Source organism: Oryctolagus cuniculus, chromosome 11 (genome assembly GCF_964237555.1).
Source record: "Oryctolagus cuniculus chromosome 11, mOryCun1.1, whole genome shotgun sequence".
Taxonomy (NCBI): domain Eukaryota; kingdom Metazoa; phylum Chordata; class Mammalia; order Lagomorpha; family Leporidae; genus Oryctolagus; species Oryctolagus cuniculus.
The window spans coordinates 74,017,217-74,034,450 of record NC_091442.1 but is presented as its reverse complement, the minus strand read 5'-3'; the positions used below and the strand labels follow the sequence as shown (position 1 = coordinate 74,034,450).

At 44.3% G+C, this 17,234-nt stretch overlaps 1 protein-coding gene across 2 annotated transcripts in view; it reads right to left on the bottom strand.

Annotated features, from left to right (window-relative positions):
- Positions 1 to 15,571, bottom strand: part of LGR5 (leucine rich repeat containing G protein-coupled receptor 5) — a 136,879-nt gene extending 121,308 nt beyond the window's left edge. Inside the window, exon 1 of one of the 2 annotated variants that reach the window (XM_008256789.4) lies at positions 15,075 to 15,571. In XM_008256789.4, coding sequence (XP_008255011.2) covers positions 15,075 to 15,568 — 494 coding nt within the window. In that variant the 5' untranslated portion in view covers positions 15,569 to 15,571. The remainder of the gene's footprint in view (positions 1 to 15,074) is intronic. The other variant, XM_002711332.5, reaches the window with a different exon arrangement.
- Positions 15,572 to 17,234: the final 1,663 nt, after the last annotated feature.

The following is a 17,234-nucleotide window of genomic DNA, read 5'->3' as shown; positions in this document are numbered from 1 at the left end:
CAATTCAATCCCAAATTATGGGCCAATTATTCATTAAATCATATCTGAGGGGTGGATTTTTTTTTTTAAATTGTTTATTTGGAAGACAGATTCACAGAAAGAGGTAGAGACAGGGAGAGATCTTCCATCTTCTGGTTCACTCCCCAAATGGCTGCAATGGCCAGAGCTGAGCTGATTCGAAGCCAGGAGCCAGGAGCTTCTTTCAGGTCTCCCATGTCAGTGCAGGGGGGCCCAAGGACTTGGGCCATCTTCAGCTGCTTTCCCAGGCACATTAGCAAGGAGCTGGATAAGAAGTGGAGCAGCTAGGATTCAAACCAGTGCCTATATGGGATGTTGGCGCTGCAGGCCGGGGCTTTAACTCACTGCACCACAGTGCTGGCCCTCAGAGATGGATTTCTAACACTTGGCCTTCAGCCTTGTCCTTGAGGTAAATAATTCACTCAGCCAACAACTATCCTGGAGATTTGTGCAGTGTCTACACACCCATGTGAAAACAGAACTTCACTCAAAACATAACTCTTGTATCTATCTGACACCAAGAATCAGAGATGAAAGAAAAGTTTGTTTATAACAGATGCAAAGTGATGCCTAATTCATTTGAAGTTCCTCCTTTCTTCTCCCCCTATTCTTCTTTTCTTAGTTGATGTCTCTCTGCTGGTCTCCCCTTATTTGTAGCATTAAACAAATCTTGTTTAATGAAAAATACACTTACAAAGATTCAGGGCAGTTGAGCTATTTCAGAAATTTACAGTAAGAAGAAATATGGTGTGTTTGAAAGGCATGAGTTTAGTGTGATAACAAGTGTCATATGATCAGCAACGAAAATAATAGCATCTAATATGTAATATATGCACCATGGATGAGGTACATCTCCTTACCAAGCTCCACAACAACCCAATGAGGGAGGAGTCATTATCATGGCCATTTTATAGATAGGAGAACTGAGGCACAGAGCATCTTGCCAAGGGCACTGAAGACAGGGCTTTGATCTTTATCAAGAGATTTTCTCATCTGTAGGGTGAAGATCACAATAACTATTTTAATGTCTGTTGTGATGGTCAAACAGGATACTGGAGATAAAAGTATTAACTGTACTTCTTGAATGTTTTTTCTCTTGGAAGCTTACAAACAATGCGGTCTGTCGAGTTTAGAGGAAAGAACCTCTCTGTCATCATGTCATAAGATTACACTGGGCCAGTGCCGCGGCTCAATAGACTAATCCTCCGCCTGTGGCACCGGCACATGGGGTTCTAGTCCTGGTCGGGGCGCCGGGTTCTGTCCCAGTTGCCCCTCTTCCAGGCCAGCTCTCTGCTGTGGCCCGGGTGTGCAGTGGAGGATGGCCCAAGTCCTCAGGCTCTGCACCCGCATGGGAGACCAGGAGAAGCTTCTGGCTCCTGGCTTCGGATCAGCACGGTGTGCTGGCGCTGGCGGCGGCCATTGGAGGGTGAACCAACGGTAAAGGAAGACCTTTGTCTCTGTCTCTCTCTCTCACTGTCCACTCTGCCTGTCAAAAAAAAAAAAAAAAAAAAAAGATTACACTGGAGATTATATCAGCTAATCTCACTCTGGGCTGCACATTTGGTGACTAGAGAAAATGACACCTTACTTCTTAGGTGTGGACAGAGTACAAGTCTGACACCGAGAGGAGGGGAACAGGAGAGTGCCCTCCAGAGAAAACAGTGCTGACTCTCCATTCATCGTCTGGGCCTTACCGCCTTTTGAGGTTGCCCAGGCACAGACACACATGGGCACAGAGTTGTTTTAAAATGTGGTTTTGATATCATTCAGATATGATGAGGCCAACAGATCAGGGGACAACTGCTCCTGAAAAGGTAGTTTGGAGTTCTTAGTTTGCTTGAGGAAGGAGCACACTGGCCTATGTGTGACCATACAGGGAAGCCCTGAGGTCAGACAGCAGGAGGAAGGGGCGTTAGGAAAGCACAGACAACAGCTTTCATTGTGGTTTCCACAGGAGGGAATGGACAAGGCACAGTTTGTGGGGGTAGGCTTGGCTACTGTGAGTAATTTCAGCAGGGTTTGGGGTGGAGACTGTCCTGACTTGCTAGAGAGATTAGGACAGGGGAATAGTAATCTAGAGTGTAAGAATCCTACAGAAGCTTACGAAGGAGGTGGGTGGGGGTCGAGGGCTTTGGTTTGATTGGTTTGCAGATGAAAGGTTCACCCACAGGGGAGTCATTTGCTATTTCTAGAAATTAGCTGTTCCCAAGAAGGACAGTATCTCTAGAATCACAAGAGCCCAATATGTCAAAGTATCATAAAATAGGAAACACAATAGATATACAGAAACTCTGCCTTTTGATCCAATTTTAAGGAGATACCTCTTATCTGGTCAAAGAATACCTACAGTTCAAGAGGCATATAGTTCAGTAGAAGAAATAGATAAATAGATCAAGTATGGTGATCAAGAGTGGTGAGTGTCATGACGGAGGTGGGCATGGCATATTGTGTGAGCATTAAAGACGGTGATCACGGAAGCCTTCCCAGAAGAGCTGACGTTTGAACTGAGTAGAGACTCATACTCAGAGAAGTTAGCAAGATGCAGAGGAAGGATGAAATTCCAGAGGCCAACACATGTGAGCACTTGGAGGCATGAAATAGGGAAATTGTTGGATCTAGTTTGGTATGGCTAGGGAGAAGGGAGTCTGGCAGGGGAGAAGGGAGCCTGGGGGGCTGCAGCAGGGGTTGCAGGAGGTAGATGAAGTAAGAGAAGTCAGTTTTGTCGTCTATTCTGAGATATTAGCTCTATTGTAAAAGCCATAGAAAATCATCAAAGGATTGGATGGAGGAGAGACTTGACCAGAGGTACATCTTAGGTAGCCTAGTGGCATGGTACGAAGTGTGTATAGGAAGTGTGTTGGAGTTCTTTGTAGACCAGGACAAGAAACTGCCACAATTGTTCAGGCAAAATGTGAAGAGAAGCTAAACTAAATATAATTTCAGTGCTGGAGGAGAAAGGAGAATAAGATGTGTACAAGATGTGTATTAAGGTGGCCTAAATTAAAGCGACAAGTTTTAAATTACAATAAATGTACGCTTAACTGCTATGAATGGAAATTTGAGAAATGGGTTATGCATTTTTTTTTAAAGATTTACCTTATTTACTTGAAAGACAGAGTTACAGAGAGGCAGAGGCAGAGAGAGAGAGAGAGAGATCCTCCATCTGTTGGTTCACTCCCCAATTGGCTGCAACGGCTGTAGCTGTGCCGATTCGAAGCCAGGAGCCAGAAGCCTCCTCCGGGTCTCCCACGCAAGTGCAGGGCCCAAGGACTTGGGCCATCTTCTACTGCTTTCCCAGGCCATAGCAGAGAGCTGGATTGGAAGTGGAGCAGCCGACGCCCATATGGGATGCTTCAGGCTAGGGCGTTAACCCACTGCGCCACAGCGCTGGCCGCGGATTATGCATTTCTTAAACTAAATCTGATTGTTCCTTTTGCTCTGCAGATCTTTAGGTGATACAGAGGTACCTTATCTATCTACAAACGATCAAAATAAGATGAAAGATTCAATTGCAGGCACATGCCTAGATATGACCACATATAATATACAGAAGCAACAGGATATTTAGCAACATTTGGAAAGTCACTGGGAGGTACTGAATTCATTTGAGTACCTGGCATTGTAGAACAGTAGTGACAAGAAGGAGTACTAGACTGGGCTTTTTAGGAGACCTAGGTTCCAATTCCAACCTGGCCAGCTCTATGATTTTGGGTTCATCATTATTTCTTATGAACATGAATTTTTTATCTGTCAAACAAAAGTGTTGAATTATGTGACTTCCAAGGTCTAGAAATTAGCTGTTCTAAATTCGCTGAGTAGACATAGCTTTTGACTTACAGAAATGCTCTGTAACCCATCTAAGTGATTTTAATTCCATTTATTTGGGCAATTGAGGTAATGCTGTAGCAATCATGATTGAATTTAGTCTTGCACTGTGTGATATGACCTTAGGTATTCTTATTAGTCATTCTGGTAATTTGTGCATAAAATATTATCCTTTTAGTTCTTTATAGTAGAGCTTACACTAACTATAGCTTGTACAAGCTCTAAGTTAGTTTTTATTATAATTAATATAAATATACCAAAATTAGCCTTTCCTTCCTAAAACACAATTTATTGAGTTCTAAGGCATTTCTACAGCTAAGACAACAGGGATGTCAAATTACTATGTAATAGTCACTTGGTTCCAGATCATATCCACTGGGGAGATAGGAGTTTTGCTAGAAGGTCAGCAGCTGTAAGGTGGGCAGGTGAATACTTGCTGTCAGCTAATGTTGCTAAAACTTTTGAGATCTTCAAAATGAGATAGGCTGATACCCTGGAAAAATCCTGTTTTCTCTAGGACTTCCTTTTGTGACTGCTTGAAGAGTCAATGAAAAAAGATCTTAAACTTCCTCCTGTATACTGTTGCACTGAGAGAACAACAGCTGCTGAGAACCAGGGGCTGCAGCCAAGTTAAGACCTTTCAGCACAGGGATAGTGATGTATCCCCTCCAATTTAAAAGTCAAAGACCCCAATCTTAGTGTATTTAGAGTTGACACTTTAATCACAAGATTTTTCATCCTAAACTTCCCTTCATCATGTAGTTTGAAGCCCTGGCGAGGAAAGTGTCTGAGATAAGGGCAGTGTATCCTTCCTGTTCTCTGATACTATCTCGGAGGGATGGACAAAGGTAAGGAGAGAGGCAGGAGAAGTGTATCACCTGGGAACAGGTGCACAGTGGAGCCCCATCACCCCTAGTTGCTGCACTGCCCCCGAGTAGCACATTTCTCAGTCTCTCATTTCCCTTGCTATCTTCTTCCTAGGCCTTGCTCTATTGTGCAGTTAACCTTATAACAATTATAGAATCAGCCTATTCCCAAATGCAGAGATGTCGGATAAGGGGCCCATTAGGACAGGAAGTATGAAGAGAAAACAAAAAGGAAGATTCCTTATCGCAGCCTTTAGCAGAAGATTCCAAACTCATTTTGTAGGTTCATTCAACATACATTGTGAAATAAATGTGTATTGTGAAAGTCTCAGTATATATACACAAAATAGATAATTAAGGAATATAATCCCTTCCATGGAAATTTTTATTTGGCTTCCATAACCAAATAATCTTCACCTTCAAATGTATACAAAGACTGAAAGGTTACTTTCATGCTGACAGATTTAAAGACTGATTGATTACATAACAGAGTTCCTTCAAGTAAGTGGCCTCCCAAGAACATTTATAATCTAAAAATTTCATGCACCATGTGGTGTTTTGTGTGTCAAACCAATAAATTCATTAAAATAACACTAAGTAAACCCAAACACAACACAATGAAAGTTCTAACAGTCCACATTAACCAACCAACTTTAAAATAATATCTTTGTTATGTACGAAGGTTAAAAATTCAGCAAATTCTTTATATTTTTTCCACTTGAGATCATGTGTGGTTTCCTACTTTCCTGAGAAATACACTTTTGTGGCTTTTTTTTTTTTTTTTTTGATCAAAGGAAGGTTATTTTTGCAATAGACATCTTTTGTAAAGGTCCCTGCTCTACTTAATCAAGATTTCAAGAAAAAGGAAAACAAAAATATTTATCAGGCTTTTATTTTAGTTTAGTGAAACATAAAAATTCTTAGGTTCTCCTCTTCATGTAGGCTTTGGAAAGGAGACACACATGGAAGCTTAACCACCGCAGGGGTAGGGGTGTGTGTGTGTGTGTGTGTGTGTGTGTGGAGAAAGGGAGGGAGGGAGGAGGTGGGAGGAGGAAATAAAGGAATTTGGCTACAAAATTGAGTAACAGTTTGAAACACTTGGCTTCCAGTTGTGAAAGATGAGCAACACTGGGGAAAAAGCCAGCTAACAAGGAACCACTTGAGGAAGCTTAATCTCTGTTGGCAGGCTGATGAGGAAGGTCAGCTCAGAGCAGGCGTTCTCAGCTGGAGTTGGGCTCCCTTTGCCAGGACGATTGTCTTCTGCATTTCAGCTTCTGAACGGGACCGAAGGTGCCTTAACACAGCCAGCCCCCAAGTCTCTCCCTTTAAAAGGGCTGACCCTCCACTGCCATGTCTTGTCAATGTATGTATCATTTCTGCCAAGCGAGTGGCACAAAGAAAGTTGCTTCTTACTGGTGTGTTGTGGTGGGTGTTAGTACGTGCGTGAGATTGCTTCTTCTCCCGTGAGCACCACAGTCATTGTTCAAAGATGAAGGGAAATTCCTCCCGAAGGCATGACGGAGAAAATGAAGATAGGAAAAGTATGCCTAAATTAAAAATGGGACACTTGAAAATTAGGGCTTTCTCAATACATTTACATGATTAGTGTGTGAGAATGATGTTTTAAAAGCTTTTAGAGATTGTGTCCCAATCTATCTTAAGTTTTCTTAACATCATTACTTATTGGATGAGGGGCTCTTTATACTGAATGTAATTTATAACTAAGTGATTGCTTCTTGGCTCTTCATGTTAATTTTTCAATATAATAAATGATTAATGTTTATCAGGTTTATATTAGCAAATGACTTGAAGGTCTGAAGAAATTAAATGTGTAGTTCAGGAAAGATTCTTCTTTATTTGAAGGGAAGGATTTTTCTCTGACTTATCCAGATTTCTAATTGACAAAGAAGTCTGTATTACTGTTATAATTGTTAAGCCATGCAAAGTTTTAAAATCCATGTTGAGGACTTTGATAAAATTTTGAAATACAGATCACCTCTGACTTATGATGAGAAGGCAACAGGCATCCAGTAGAAACCACACCTCCAACTTTGGGTTTGATATTTTTGGGAACTATCACTATGTAATACAATGCTCTCTCTTTTTAAAAATTTAAAAAAAACATATTTAAGGTATACAAATTTCACGTATTTCCTATATACAGATTCAGGAATATAGTGATTCTTCCCACCATACCCTTCCTCCTGCCCACGCTCCCACACTTCCTCCTCCCTCTCCTACTCCCATTCTTAACTTTTACAAAGGTCTATTTTCAGTTAATTTTATACTCATAAGATTAACCCTACACTAAGAGTTCAACAGATAGTATGAAGAAAAAAAAACACTGTTCCTCAACAGTTGAGACAAGAGCTATTAAGAATCATTGAATCTCAAAATAGCAATTTCACTCCATAGGTTTTCCTTTTAGGTACTCTATTAATTACCACAGCTCAGGGAAAACATATGACATTTGTTTTTTGGGGGGACTGGCTTATTTCATTAAGTATAATGGTTTCCAGTTGCAACTATTTTGTTGCAAATGACAGGGTTTCATTTTTTTTCTCCTACTGCTGTGTAGTATTCTGTAGTGTATATATAACATAATTTCTCTACCAGTGTTCCAGCCTTCAGTTGATGGACATCTGGGTTGATTCCATATCTTGGTTATTGTGAACTGAGTTACAATAAACATGGGGGTACAGAAAATTCTTTCATGTGCCGATTTCATTTTGTTTGGGTAAATTCCCAGGAGTGGGATGGCTGGATCATATGGTAGGTCTATATTCAGATTTCTGAAGTATCTCCATACTGTCTTCCACAGTGGCTACACCACTTTATGATGTTCTCTCATGATGCTGGGTGGCAGCAGTGAGCACAGCTCCCAGTGAGCTCCACAATCATGCAGGTGAACAACACATACTCAACACTGTGCTGTGTTGCTAAGTAGGTTAGCTGCGTTAAGTGCCATTTTGACTTAATGATACTTTCAACTCACTCTGTCCTAAGTTGAGGAGCATCTGTTGTTCTGTATTCTGAATCAAAAGAATGCCATTGTGATAACTTTGTGACACCACCAATTCATCTCACTTCATCTGTCTTAAAGGTGAATACGAACTCAAATAAAGCCTGCCTATCAAGAAAGTTCATGTCACTGAACGGGGGAATAACTGCAAAGATGCACCTATTTTCTTTGACACATAGATCCGGCATAGCAAAAAAAAAAAAAAAAAAAAAAAAAAAAGGTTTATTCTCTCCTAAAAGGTTACCAATCTATTGATTACACTTGACAATATTTTGGCACCCATCATAATTTATCTGACTTAGAGACAACAAAAATGGTGTCTATGGCAGTAAAAAAGTGGATATATAAAAAGATACCTATTAAACTGAAAATATTAAACTATGTAATATAATGCTCATTTTATTGGAAATTAAAAACTTCACTTTACTCTGCAACAGGCAAATTCATAAATTCTGTTTCTAAAAAGAAAAATATGCCAAAAATATTTTAGCACCAATCACAATTATTGAGACATGACTGTAAGAAGGCTGGTGTTTTTCGTGTTGCTGGTAAACTGGCCCCAAAGATAACTTTAAGGAGGTCCAAAGATGTTTTTGAGCAGTGGAAATATTCTTGAAATAAGCTTACAGCCCCCCACCCCCGAATGACAATAATATCTGCATCACAAAGTTGCTGTGAGGTGTATAACCCAGTAGCATATTTAGTATAGTGCCTGACACTCAAGAAGGACAATATAACATCAGCTGTTATTATCAAGATAATAAAGTACTTTGGATATGTAAATTCTGGTGTGTATATGAAAATAAGCAACTCACTGCATCATGTAAACTGAACACAATTAAACTGTATTCCTTTTCTTTAGATTTGAGATTTTAAATTTTTGCCTATGTGGTAGAGAGAAACAAAGAGAAATAGACAGAAAGACAGACAACTGGAGAGGGCTCCCATACTCCAATCTACTCTCCAAATGCTTGCAATGGCTAGGGCTAGGCCAGGCTGCAGCCCAGAGTCAGCAATTGAACCTGTCTCTCATGTGGCTGGTGGGACTCAACTACTTAAACATCTACTGCCTCCTAGGGTACATATTAGCATGAAGCTGGAATCAGGAAGGGAACCGCAACTTGAACCCAGGCACTCGGATGTGGGACTTGGGCATGTGAACTGCTATCTTAACAGCTTGACCAAACATCATCCCAATGGCCGCCGCGGCCGGCGCACCGTGCTGATCCAATGGCAAGAGCCAGGTACTTCTCCTGGTCTCCCATGGGGTGCAGGGCCCAAGCACTTGGGCCATCCTCCACTGCACTCCCTGGCCACAGCAGAGGGCTGGCCTGGAAGAGGGGCAACCGGGACAGAATCCGGCGCCCCGACCGGGACTAGAACCCGGTGTGCCGGCGCCGCAAGGTGGAGGATTAACCTAGTGAGCCGCGGTGCCGGCCTCCAAATTGTATTTCAAATAGGGCTGAGTCATAATTGTGGGATACTGGGAGACTTGTGTTCTGTTACTTGTAGACTAGAAGTTCTCACCTACCTTTTCCTGACCCCTTTTGACCACTAAGATTCTAGCAGCTGGTTCAGCCAATTTTACTAAATTTAACACTACAATATTTACCAAATTTCTCTTAACAGTCAGGCACTGGTGTGGGGTATAAAGTAGGAAATTTCCTGCTCATAGTGGAGCACAAAGACTAGCGAAAAGAAAAAAAAAAACCCAGAAGGATAGAAAATCCATCATTACATTCTGAATTATTGTTCTATCTGAATTGTTTTTTGACAGGCAGAGTTAACAGTGTGGGAGAGAGAGTTATAGACAGTGAGAGAGAGACAGACAGAACGGTCTTCCTTCTGTTGGTTCACACACCCCCCCCCCCCCCCCCCCGCAATGGCCACAACGGCCGGAGCTGTGCCGATCTGAAGCCAGGAGCCAGGAGCTTCTTCTAGGTCTCCCATGTGGGTGCAGGGAGGGACCCAAGCACTTGGGCCATCCTCCACTGCTCTCCCGGGCCACAGCAGAGAGTTTGACTGGAAGAGGAGCAACCGGGACTAGTACCGGGCGCCCTAACAGGGACTAGAACCTTGGGTGCCGCCGCCGCAGGTGGAGAATTAGTCAAGTGAGCCACGGCGCCAGCCTCTATCTGAATTTAAGATGTTTCATGGTCATATTCTTTGGCATACTCTCAAAGTCAATTTCAGCTTCTCAAATTCTATACTTGAACATTAAAAATAGAACTAATATAGGAGGGTATAAGACAGCATTCCTGCTTAAGAAGCATCTTTTGAACAGTTCCCTCACTAGTGCGAACACACTGTTAAGAGTCTTTTAGGGGCCAGCGCTGTGGCGCAGCAGGTTATGGCTCTGGCCTGAAGCTCCAGCATCCCATATGGACACCAGCTCCAGTCCTGGCTGCTCCATTTCTGATCATAGCTTTCTGCTATGGCCTGGGAAAGCAGTAGAGAGGATGGCCTAAGTCCTTGGGCCCCTGCACCCGTGTGGAAGACCTAGAAGAAGCTCCTGGCTTCTGGCTTCAGATCAGCGCAGCTCCAGCCGTTGTGGTCAATTGGGGAATGAACCATTAGATGGAAGACCTCTCTCTCTCTCTCTGCCTCTGCTCTCTCTGTGTAACTCTGACTTGCAAATAAATAAATACATCTTGTTTAAAAAAGAGCCTTTTAACATTACCACTAGATAATATTACTCCATGTGTAAATGTTCAAGTAAGGCATTCCAATTGGGTTTCATCAGTGTAACAACAACAACAACAAAAACTGGCATGGGTGGAAGAAAATGCTACATATTTCAAGAGTGGACCCACTTCCCACCATGTAACCTATAGGGAACCAAATTGATTTTGAACTATGAGAAATGTAATGAAAAATTTCAAAGAATAGCCCTGGCAACGTCTCCTTTTCTCATAGATAAGGAGTCCCACAGCCAAAATAGGAGCATCTGGTTGGTCACTACAAGGCTAAATAAAAATGTGAACTGAAGTGAACAGAAACTGGAATAAAAGAGTTGCAGTGGGTTGGAACTCACAGGTAGTTCTAACATGAAGTCCTACTAAGATACATCAAGCATAACAAAAGGACTAGATAATCACCTGTTTTATTTGGTTATGTAATATATATCATTGGTGACTTTAATTCAACTCAGATAAAAAGACTTATTTATGAGAAATCACAGATCAGTTTGGTGTGTCTGAAATTCTTTTAAACACACCCAAGCATGAATGAGTCCACTATCAAATCATGATTTTAACTGCACAGGTTACTTTTTGAGTCTAATCTTCTAAGTCATATATGATTGCTACCTTTTGTTGTTTAATCAGAACTCTTTTACTTTGAAGAAAATAGAAGAAAGACCAAAGCGAAGACTGTGTTTGTTAAGTATAAAAATTCATTCTTGTCACACAAATTCTGCCTTTCACATGCTGAACATATTCAGGAAAAAACTTAATCTATATTCATGCCACATAATGTTTGAACCAGAATTAATTATTTTAAAAAATTACTTAGATTAATTTAGTCAGTTAGGTTCAATAATTAGCCCCATAACAAATACTATGGGAAAAACTCCTAGGAATACTGGAGAAAAAGAAGGAAATTCATTAAAATGCAGAAAACTGTTGATATTATTATATTTGAAAAGTAGGTTGGATAACACTTTTGTAACCATTTCTAAAATATAAATAGTTTCTTATAAAATAATTTGCTTGAAGGGAAGCAGAGATAAATCATTTTCAGGGAAGATTCTAAAACTGTATTTTTAATTTTGAAACTGTATTGTAGGTGCTTAACACACATATATGTTACCAGGGTAGCTCTTAATTTAACGAACTGTGACTTTTGATCAGTTCTTATTATCATCAGCTTTACTAATTTTGTGTAAGATTATATTTTGTTTCACAGTCATAAATGAAAAAATAACCTAACTCCATAAAATTTTTTAAAAAGTTATTTTCTCTGGGTTCCTTTGATTCATACAACATAAACTTGCTTATGGATGAAATTTTTGTACCATAATGTAACAGCAAAGAAAAACTTGATTTTCATTTTAAGTTCTAGACTAATAGAAAAGCACCATTTACTCTGGAGGGTGATTCACTGGGATTTAGTTTTCTATCGGGGTGCCACAGTAACTGGATGAAGGACACATCAAAGTGGCACAGCAGAGTTTACTTTGAGGATCCCATGAGCAGATGTGTCCACATTTGATGTATTAAGACGACTTACATATAATAAGGTTAGATGCTAGGCCTACTTTATTTCTGACCCATTATTACTGGTAGATTGAGACACTGTAAACCTGTTGTATGCTTTAGTAGTTCAATCTCAGTGTGTTCCTTATTTTCTGTAGAGTGAACTTCATTAGTTATTTTTGGTAGAATCAGAATCAATAGCTGTTGGTGGAAGGGAAGTCAGGAGAAAAAGAGAGAAAGAGGAGGAGAGGGAGACAGGGTGAGGAGGGAGACACACACAGAGCACTTTTTAACCTACTGATCCCACCATGTTCAATGGTCTAGTTATAGATCTACTGGAGAAAGCAGCTCAGTAAGAAAAGAGAGTTAATGTTTGGACCGGCTTAAGATTTAGCTTTTCTGGGAAGGAAGATTATAAAATGGCACATAAACAGCTCTTGCCGTCAATGAAGAGATTTAAGAAGCTTTCTTTACCTACAAGCCTGTCTAGCCAGCTATCAGATTGTGGCAAATCTATTTGCCAAATGTGTACAGTTGAAACTTGCCATTGTTAATCTATTGGAAAAAAATGAAATGCTTGTTCTTTTTTGGACGGGAAGATTAAGAGATAACATTTTGACTACATAAATGGTGAAAACCTACTACAAACAAAGAGAGTAGTTTTGACCTTTCACTCAACAGTCTTTGCACACTGCAACTTTCTCATCAAAGCTTAATTTCTTTTGGGCCCCAGTGGAGTAGAGCCACAGCTAAGTGGTCCCTTTGAAAGCAAACTTAGTCCTTAAAATAAGAAAAGCAGTAAAACAAATGCTCATTTGCTTGAACATAAGTCCATCAAACTTTCTCTTCTAGATGTGACTGCATGCATGAAGGCAGGAATGGACAGATAATACTAGGTGTAACCAAAAGAGGGCGTCCTTCACCCTTCCTGTGTGCAGAGAGTTTTTGAGCTTGTTACAAGAACCCACCAGAACCCTCAAGCCACAGTGGAAGGGTATCCTATGGCCCCTGGCATTTAGCGTTCTGTCCTCTACAGGAAACCACATCATGAAATCACACATTATGAAGAGCATCAGATTGGTGATTTAAGTCAGCACTAATTTCTACATTAAGCATTTACATTCTCTGAAATGTTCATCACTAGCAGCAAGTAGTTGACACTTACTGTATCACCTTCCACAGACACTGCGAATTTACTATTTTGTCAGGCACTGAGAAAACCTCCCCTTAGGTCATGCTGCAGCCTCTATCAAATAGTGTGAGAATAATAAGACGATTAACTTCTTAATGGTATCTGAAATTCAAGGGTTATCTATAATGCCAGACAGATAGGGGGCTGCACCTGGAGGATGCAGTTAAATGCATTTGAGTTGCGTGGGAAACGGTTTGGGCAGAAATGGATGCTTTTAGTAATAGAAGCCTAACATAACATTTTTTTTTCCCAGTGAGAAAAGAGCCTTGACATTATTCTTAAATGTATTTAATAATGGATGTAGGATGTAAATAGTAGGCGTGTCAGGGGACACTGCACACCCCCTTTGCTTGTGGTTGAGTTCCTTCAGAGAGACGGGAAAGAATGGTTTTAGGCTCCTAAGTGAATGGCCAAACTGCTCTCAGAAATCCCCTGCGCTGGAGAACACATTATCCTTGAAACCCGGACTCCTGCCCAGAGACCAGACAGGTTGGGGGGTGGGGTGGGGTGATATTTCGCTTTGTAGTAGAGACAGCTGTTCAGGAGGAGGAAATGTGAATTCTGAGAAGATGACCATTAATGAAAGCACATTTCCATTGCTGGAAAAATATCACTACCACATGCAATGTCTGCACCTGAAGGAAACCCGGCGGGGAAATAATTTCATAACCCTTTTGGGCCAAGAAAAGCCGCCTAAACCATTTTATGGTAGACAGGAGGTGACTGCCATCTACCAATACTAAAATCGAGCAGGAATTCCCTTGCTTTAAATGCTATATGACAGCACGTAAATAACAAAACAAGAAAAAACAAACCTAAAAACCACTCATCAATGTGTTTTTCTGTCCTACTCTGTCGTCAGGAAGATCCAACACCTTGTGAAAGCGATGTGAAAACCTGTTCATGCTCCTTCCCTCCAGAAAACAGAGGGAAGGAACAAGCCCACGCACATCCCCAACTCGCTCTTGCCAACAGTGCACATCAGAGAGGCCGAAACTGGGATCCTGCCCGGAATTCAGAACTAGTGGTCCCGCGCGCTGCTTCCCAGGGTGGTCTCCACCCCGTGTCCCGGAGTCTGGACCTGCGGGGGGGGGGGGCAGTAGTCACGTTGGTCCCCGGGAATCCAGCTACGCCTGGGTCACCTCATCCACCGGTCCACCTGCTAGCCTTGGGATTCCCAAGGAGCCGCTGCCGGCGTCGGAGGTCGGGGCCTTATCAGCCGCGGTGGGTTGACCGGTGGGAAGATCCCGAGGGGGATGGCAGGGAGCTCGGGTCTCCCCGCGGAGGTCGGCCCCGCGGCTGACCCGCGCGGCCGCCGTCAGCCCCTTCCCTTTTCCTCCCGGGGGGAGGGGATGGTTAAAGATTACACCGCGGCCGCGGGCACTTCAAAGGGCGGCGGCTCGGGCAGCCAGAGGTAAAGATAACGTTCTGGCAGCTGTAATCGGGGTTTGTGGTTGCCACATTTTAATCACTTCGTTGAAAAAAAAAAAAAAAAAAGGAGAGGAAAAGGTTACTACACGAGACGGTGCAAGGATGCAGCGTTAAGTCCCCTGGGCGCTGGGCACGCTGGGCTGCTCCTTGGAGGGAACTTCGTGCAACGCCGCTAAAGCTTAGGGTCTGGGACCTGCTCCAGGGCACAAACGCACCCTCCCACGCGAATGCCCATTCTCGCTCGCACTCTTCCCGCCACGCACCCAGTGCCGCACCGGGAAGCTGCGGCGCACCTGCGAGACCCCGGGGTGGCACTAGAAGCCGTATCTGTGCGCGCTCAGATAGACGGTGTAGCCGCGCTACCTTTCTGAGCCACGTGCGCTTCTCTGGGGCCGGCCACAGGTCTGGCCAGAATGCCCCTGGCAAAGTCGCCCTCCCGTCCAACACAGGCAGGGCGCCGAGGAGCCGCGAGCTTCCTCTAGGACAGGTCCCCACTTCCCCGCGGGAGGTGAGGGCGCACTTACAGGTAGGAGGTGAAGACGCTGAGGTTGGAGGGCAGCTCCGAGAGCCCCAGGTCGGAGCAGTCCACCCTGAGCAGCATCCTGCCGTCGGGCTCGCACAGACAGTTCAGGGGACAGCCCCGCGGCAGCGGCGAGCCGCCCCCGGCCGCCAGCTGCAGCATGACGGGCAAGGACAGGAGCACGCCGACCCGGGAGGTGTCCATGGTGCCCGAGGCAAGGGGCCGCGGGCTGGACGCCGGCAGAAAGCAGCGCTCGGGCTGCTGCGGACCGTGGCGCGCCTGGCGCCTCTCGGCGGGCCGCTGCCCCTCAGCAGGCGCGGGCCGCCCTGCGCGCCGCGCTTCTGCCCCCCGGCGGGAGCGCCGAGGAGACGCGCCGCGGGGCCCGCCAAGCCTGTGGCCTCCAAGCCCGCCTCCGGAGCCGCGCTCGCTGCAGCGGTGGCCGTGGCGCTGCGCGTGGCTGCTGCTGCTGCGGGCGGCCTGAGCGCTGTGGAGCAGCATCGCCGCTCGCACGCCCGAGCTTTAAAGCGCTGCAGCCCGAATTGCGCGCCCAGTGACGTCAGCGCAGCCGGGCTTCCCAGGCACCCCCCGCCCCGCCGGCCCCACTTTCCCTCCTCCCGATCCCTCCTCCTTCGCGGAGTGCCGGCCGGGAGGCAGCAGGCGGCGCGAGGTGCTGGCGAGTTCGCTGCGCTACGACTGCGCCTCCGCGGGGTGGCTTCCAGCGCTCTGCGGCGCGCTCGCAACAGGGGTTCTTCGCCCTCACCCCCTTCCTGCGTTCCGGGGACCCAGACCCGAGAGCCACGCGCGACCTGCTCGGAGCCACGGCGGCAGACGCGTAGGGCCCGAAGCATGAGGCGCGAATCCTCTGAGCCAGCTTCAAATAATGCCTGGGATACGGGGGCTCTCCAAGCAAACCCACAGAACCCCAAATCCTATCCAGAAACAAAGTTATCGGGGTAAAGAGGCAGACGTCCCCAGCGAACGATGGGTGGCCTTTTTGATCTTTGTGCCAGCCGCACTGTCTGGCCCACTTTTGCCCTAAAATCAAAGTGCTGGGCTAATCGCTGAATAAATACAGGTCGTGAGCGAGCACTCCAGTTCTACCTTCCTCACCCATGCGGGGCGAGGAAGTCCAAGTGACAAATGGGTTTTTAGCAGTGCTTTAGAATCCCATGGAGGTCACCTTTAGCAAAGCGAAGCTGTGCGGGGCAGACAGCAGTCTGTCTGCTTTAGCTCGGGAGCGTTTTCACCCCAGGTGTCTCAGGGTTCTTGAACTAAAAGCAGTCCCACGTAGGTGAGCGGCACTGGCCTCCGAGGACGGCGACGGAGCGCTGGTGGAAGTGGTCTTAAACGCTTCAAAATTGGCCCGCCGTGAACCTGTTAGAGGGGGAGGGGGAAATTCGAAGTTTCTTGGCACCCTGGGGTGCCAGTTGTCCTCTCCAGACCTGAATGAGCACCTGAAAGAGGTGGCAGCCCAAGATTGCTACACCAACTCACAAAAATGCACCATTGTCATTCTGCTTCTTGAAGGTAGGGAACCCTTTTGACTAAGGAGGTCACTCTGAAGCTTCTCCCATTTTACCGGTCCCCTGGAAATTTTCAAATCGATTTGAGAATTTTGTGGTTGGGACAAATTTTCTTTGTGTAGGGGGTGTATTTACCCGCATCAGTTATGTGGTGATCTCCAAAATTACTGGTGGTTCATTCACCTGTGGGATTTTTACAGCTATATAGATTTCTTGATCTAAATCTGTATTTTTTTAATTTTAAACATGTTAAAATTGTACATGGTTGTGAAGCTCATGTGATGTTTCTAAATCTGTATTTTGAACATGCTCTTTTCTCGAGTGAATCCCGATCATTAGCAAGGTTGTGATTCTAAGCATTGGATGGGGAGGGAGTGGGAGAGATTATAGACTCCATCTTCCTATTTTGCAAATAAAGGAACTATGGCCCAGGACTTTGGCAAATTTGACAATTCCTATAAAAACTGAGGTGATCCAAGTTTCTGGCAAATCCTACAGCACCCAGTTCTGCCCTGTTCCCTCCCTTGACCCTATGCACATCACCAGCCAATCCACCCTTTGCTCATTCTCACATTATTCTTGCTTCTCCCAGTCATTCTTTTCACATTCATAGTATGTTTACTAATTGCCTATTGTCCTTC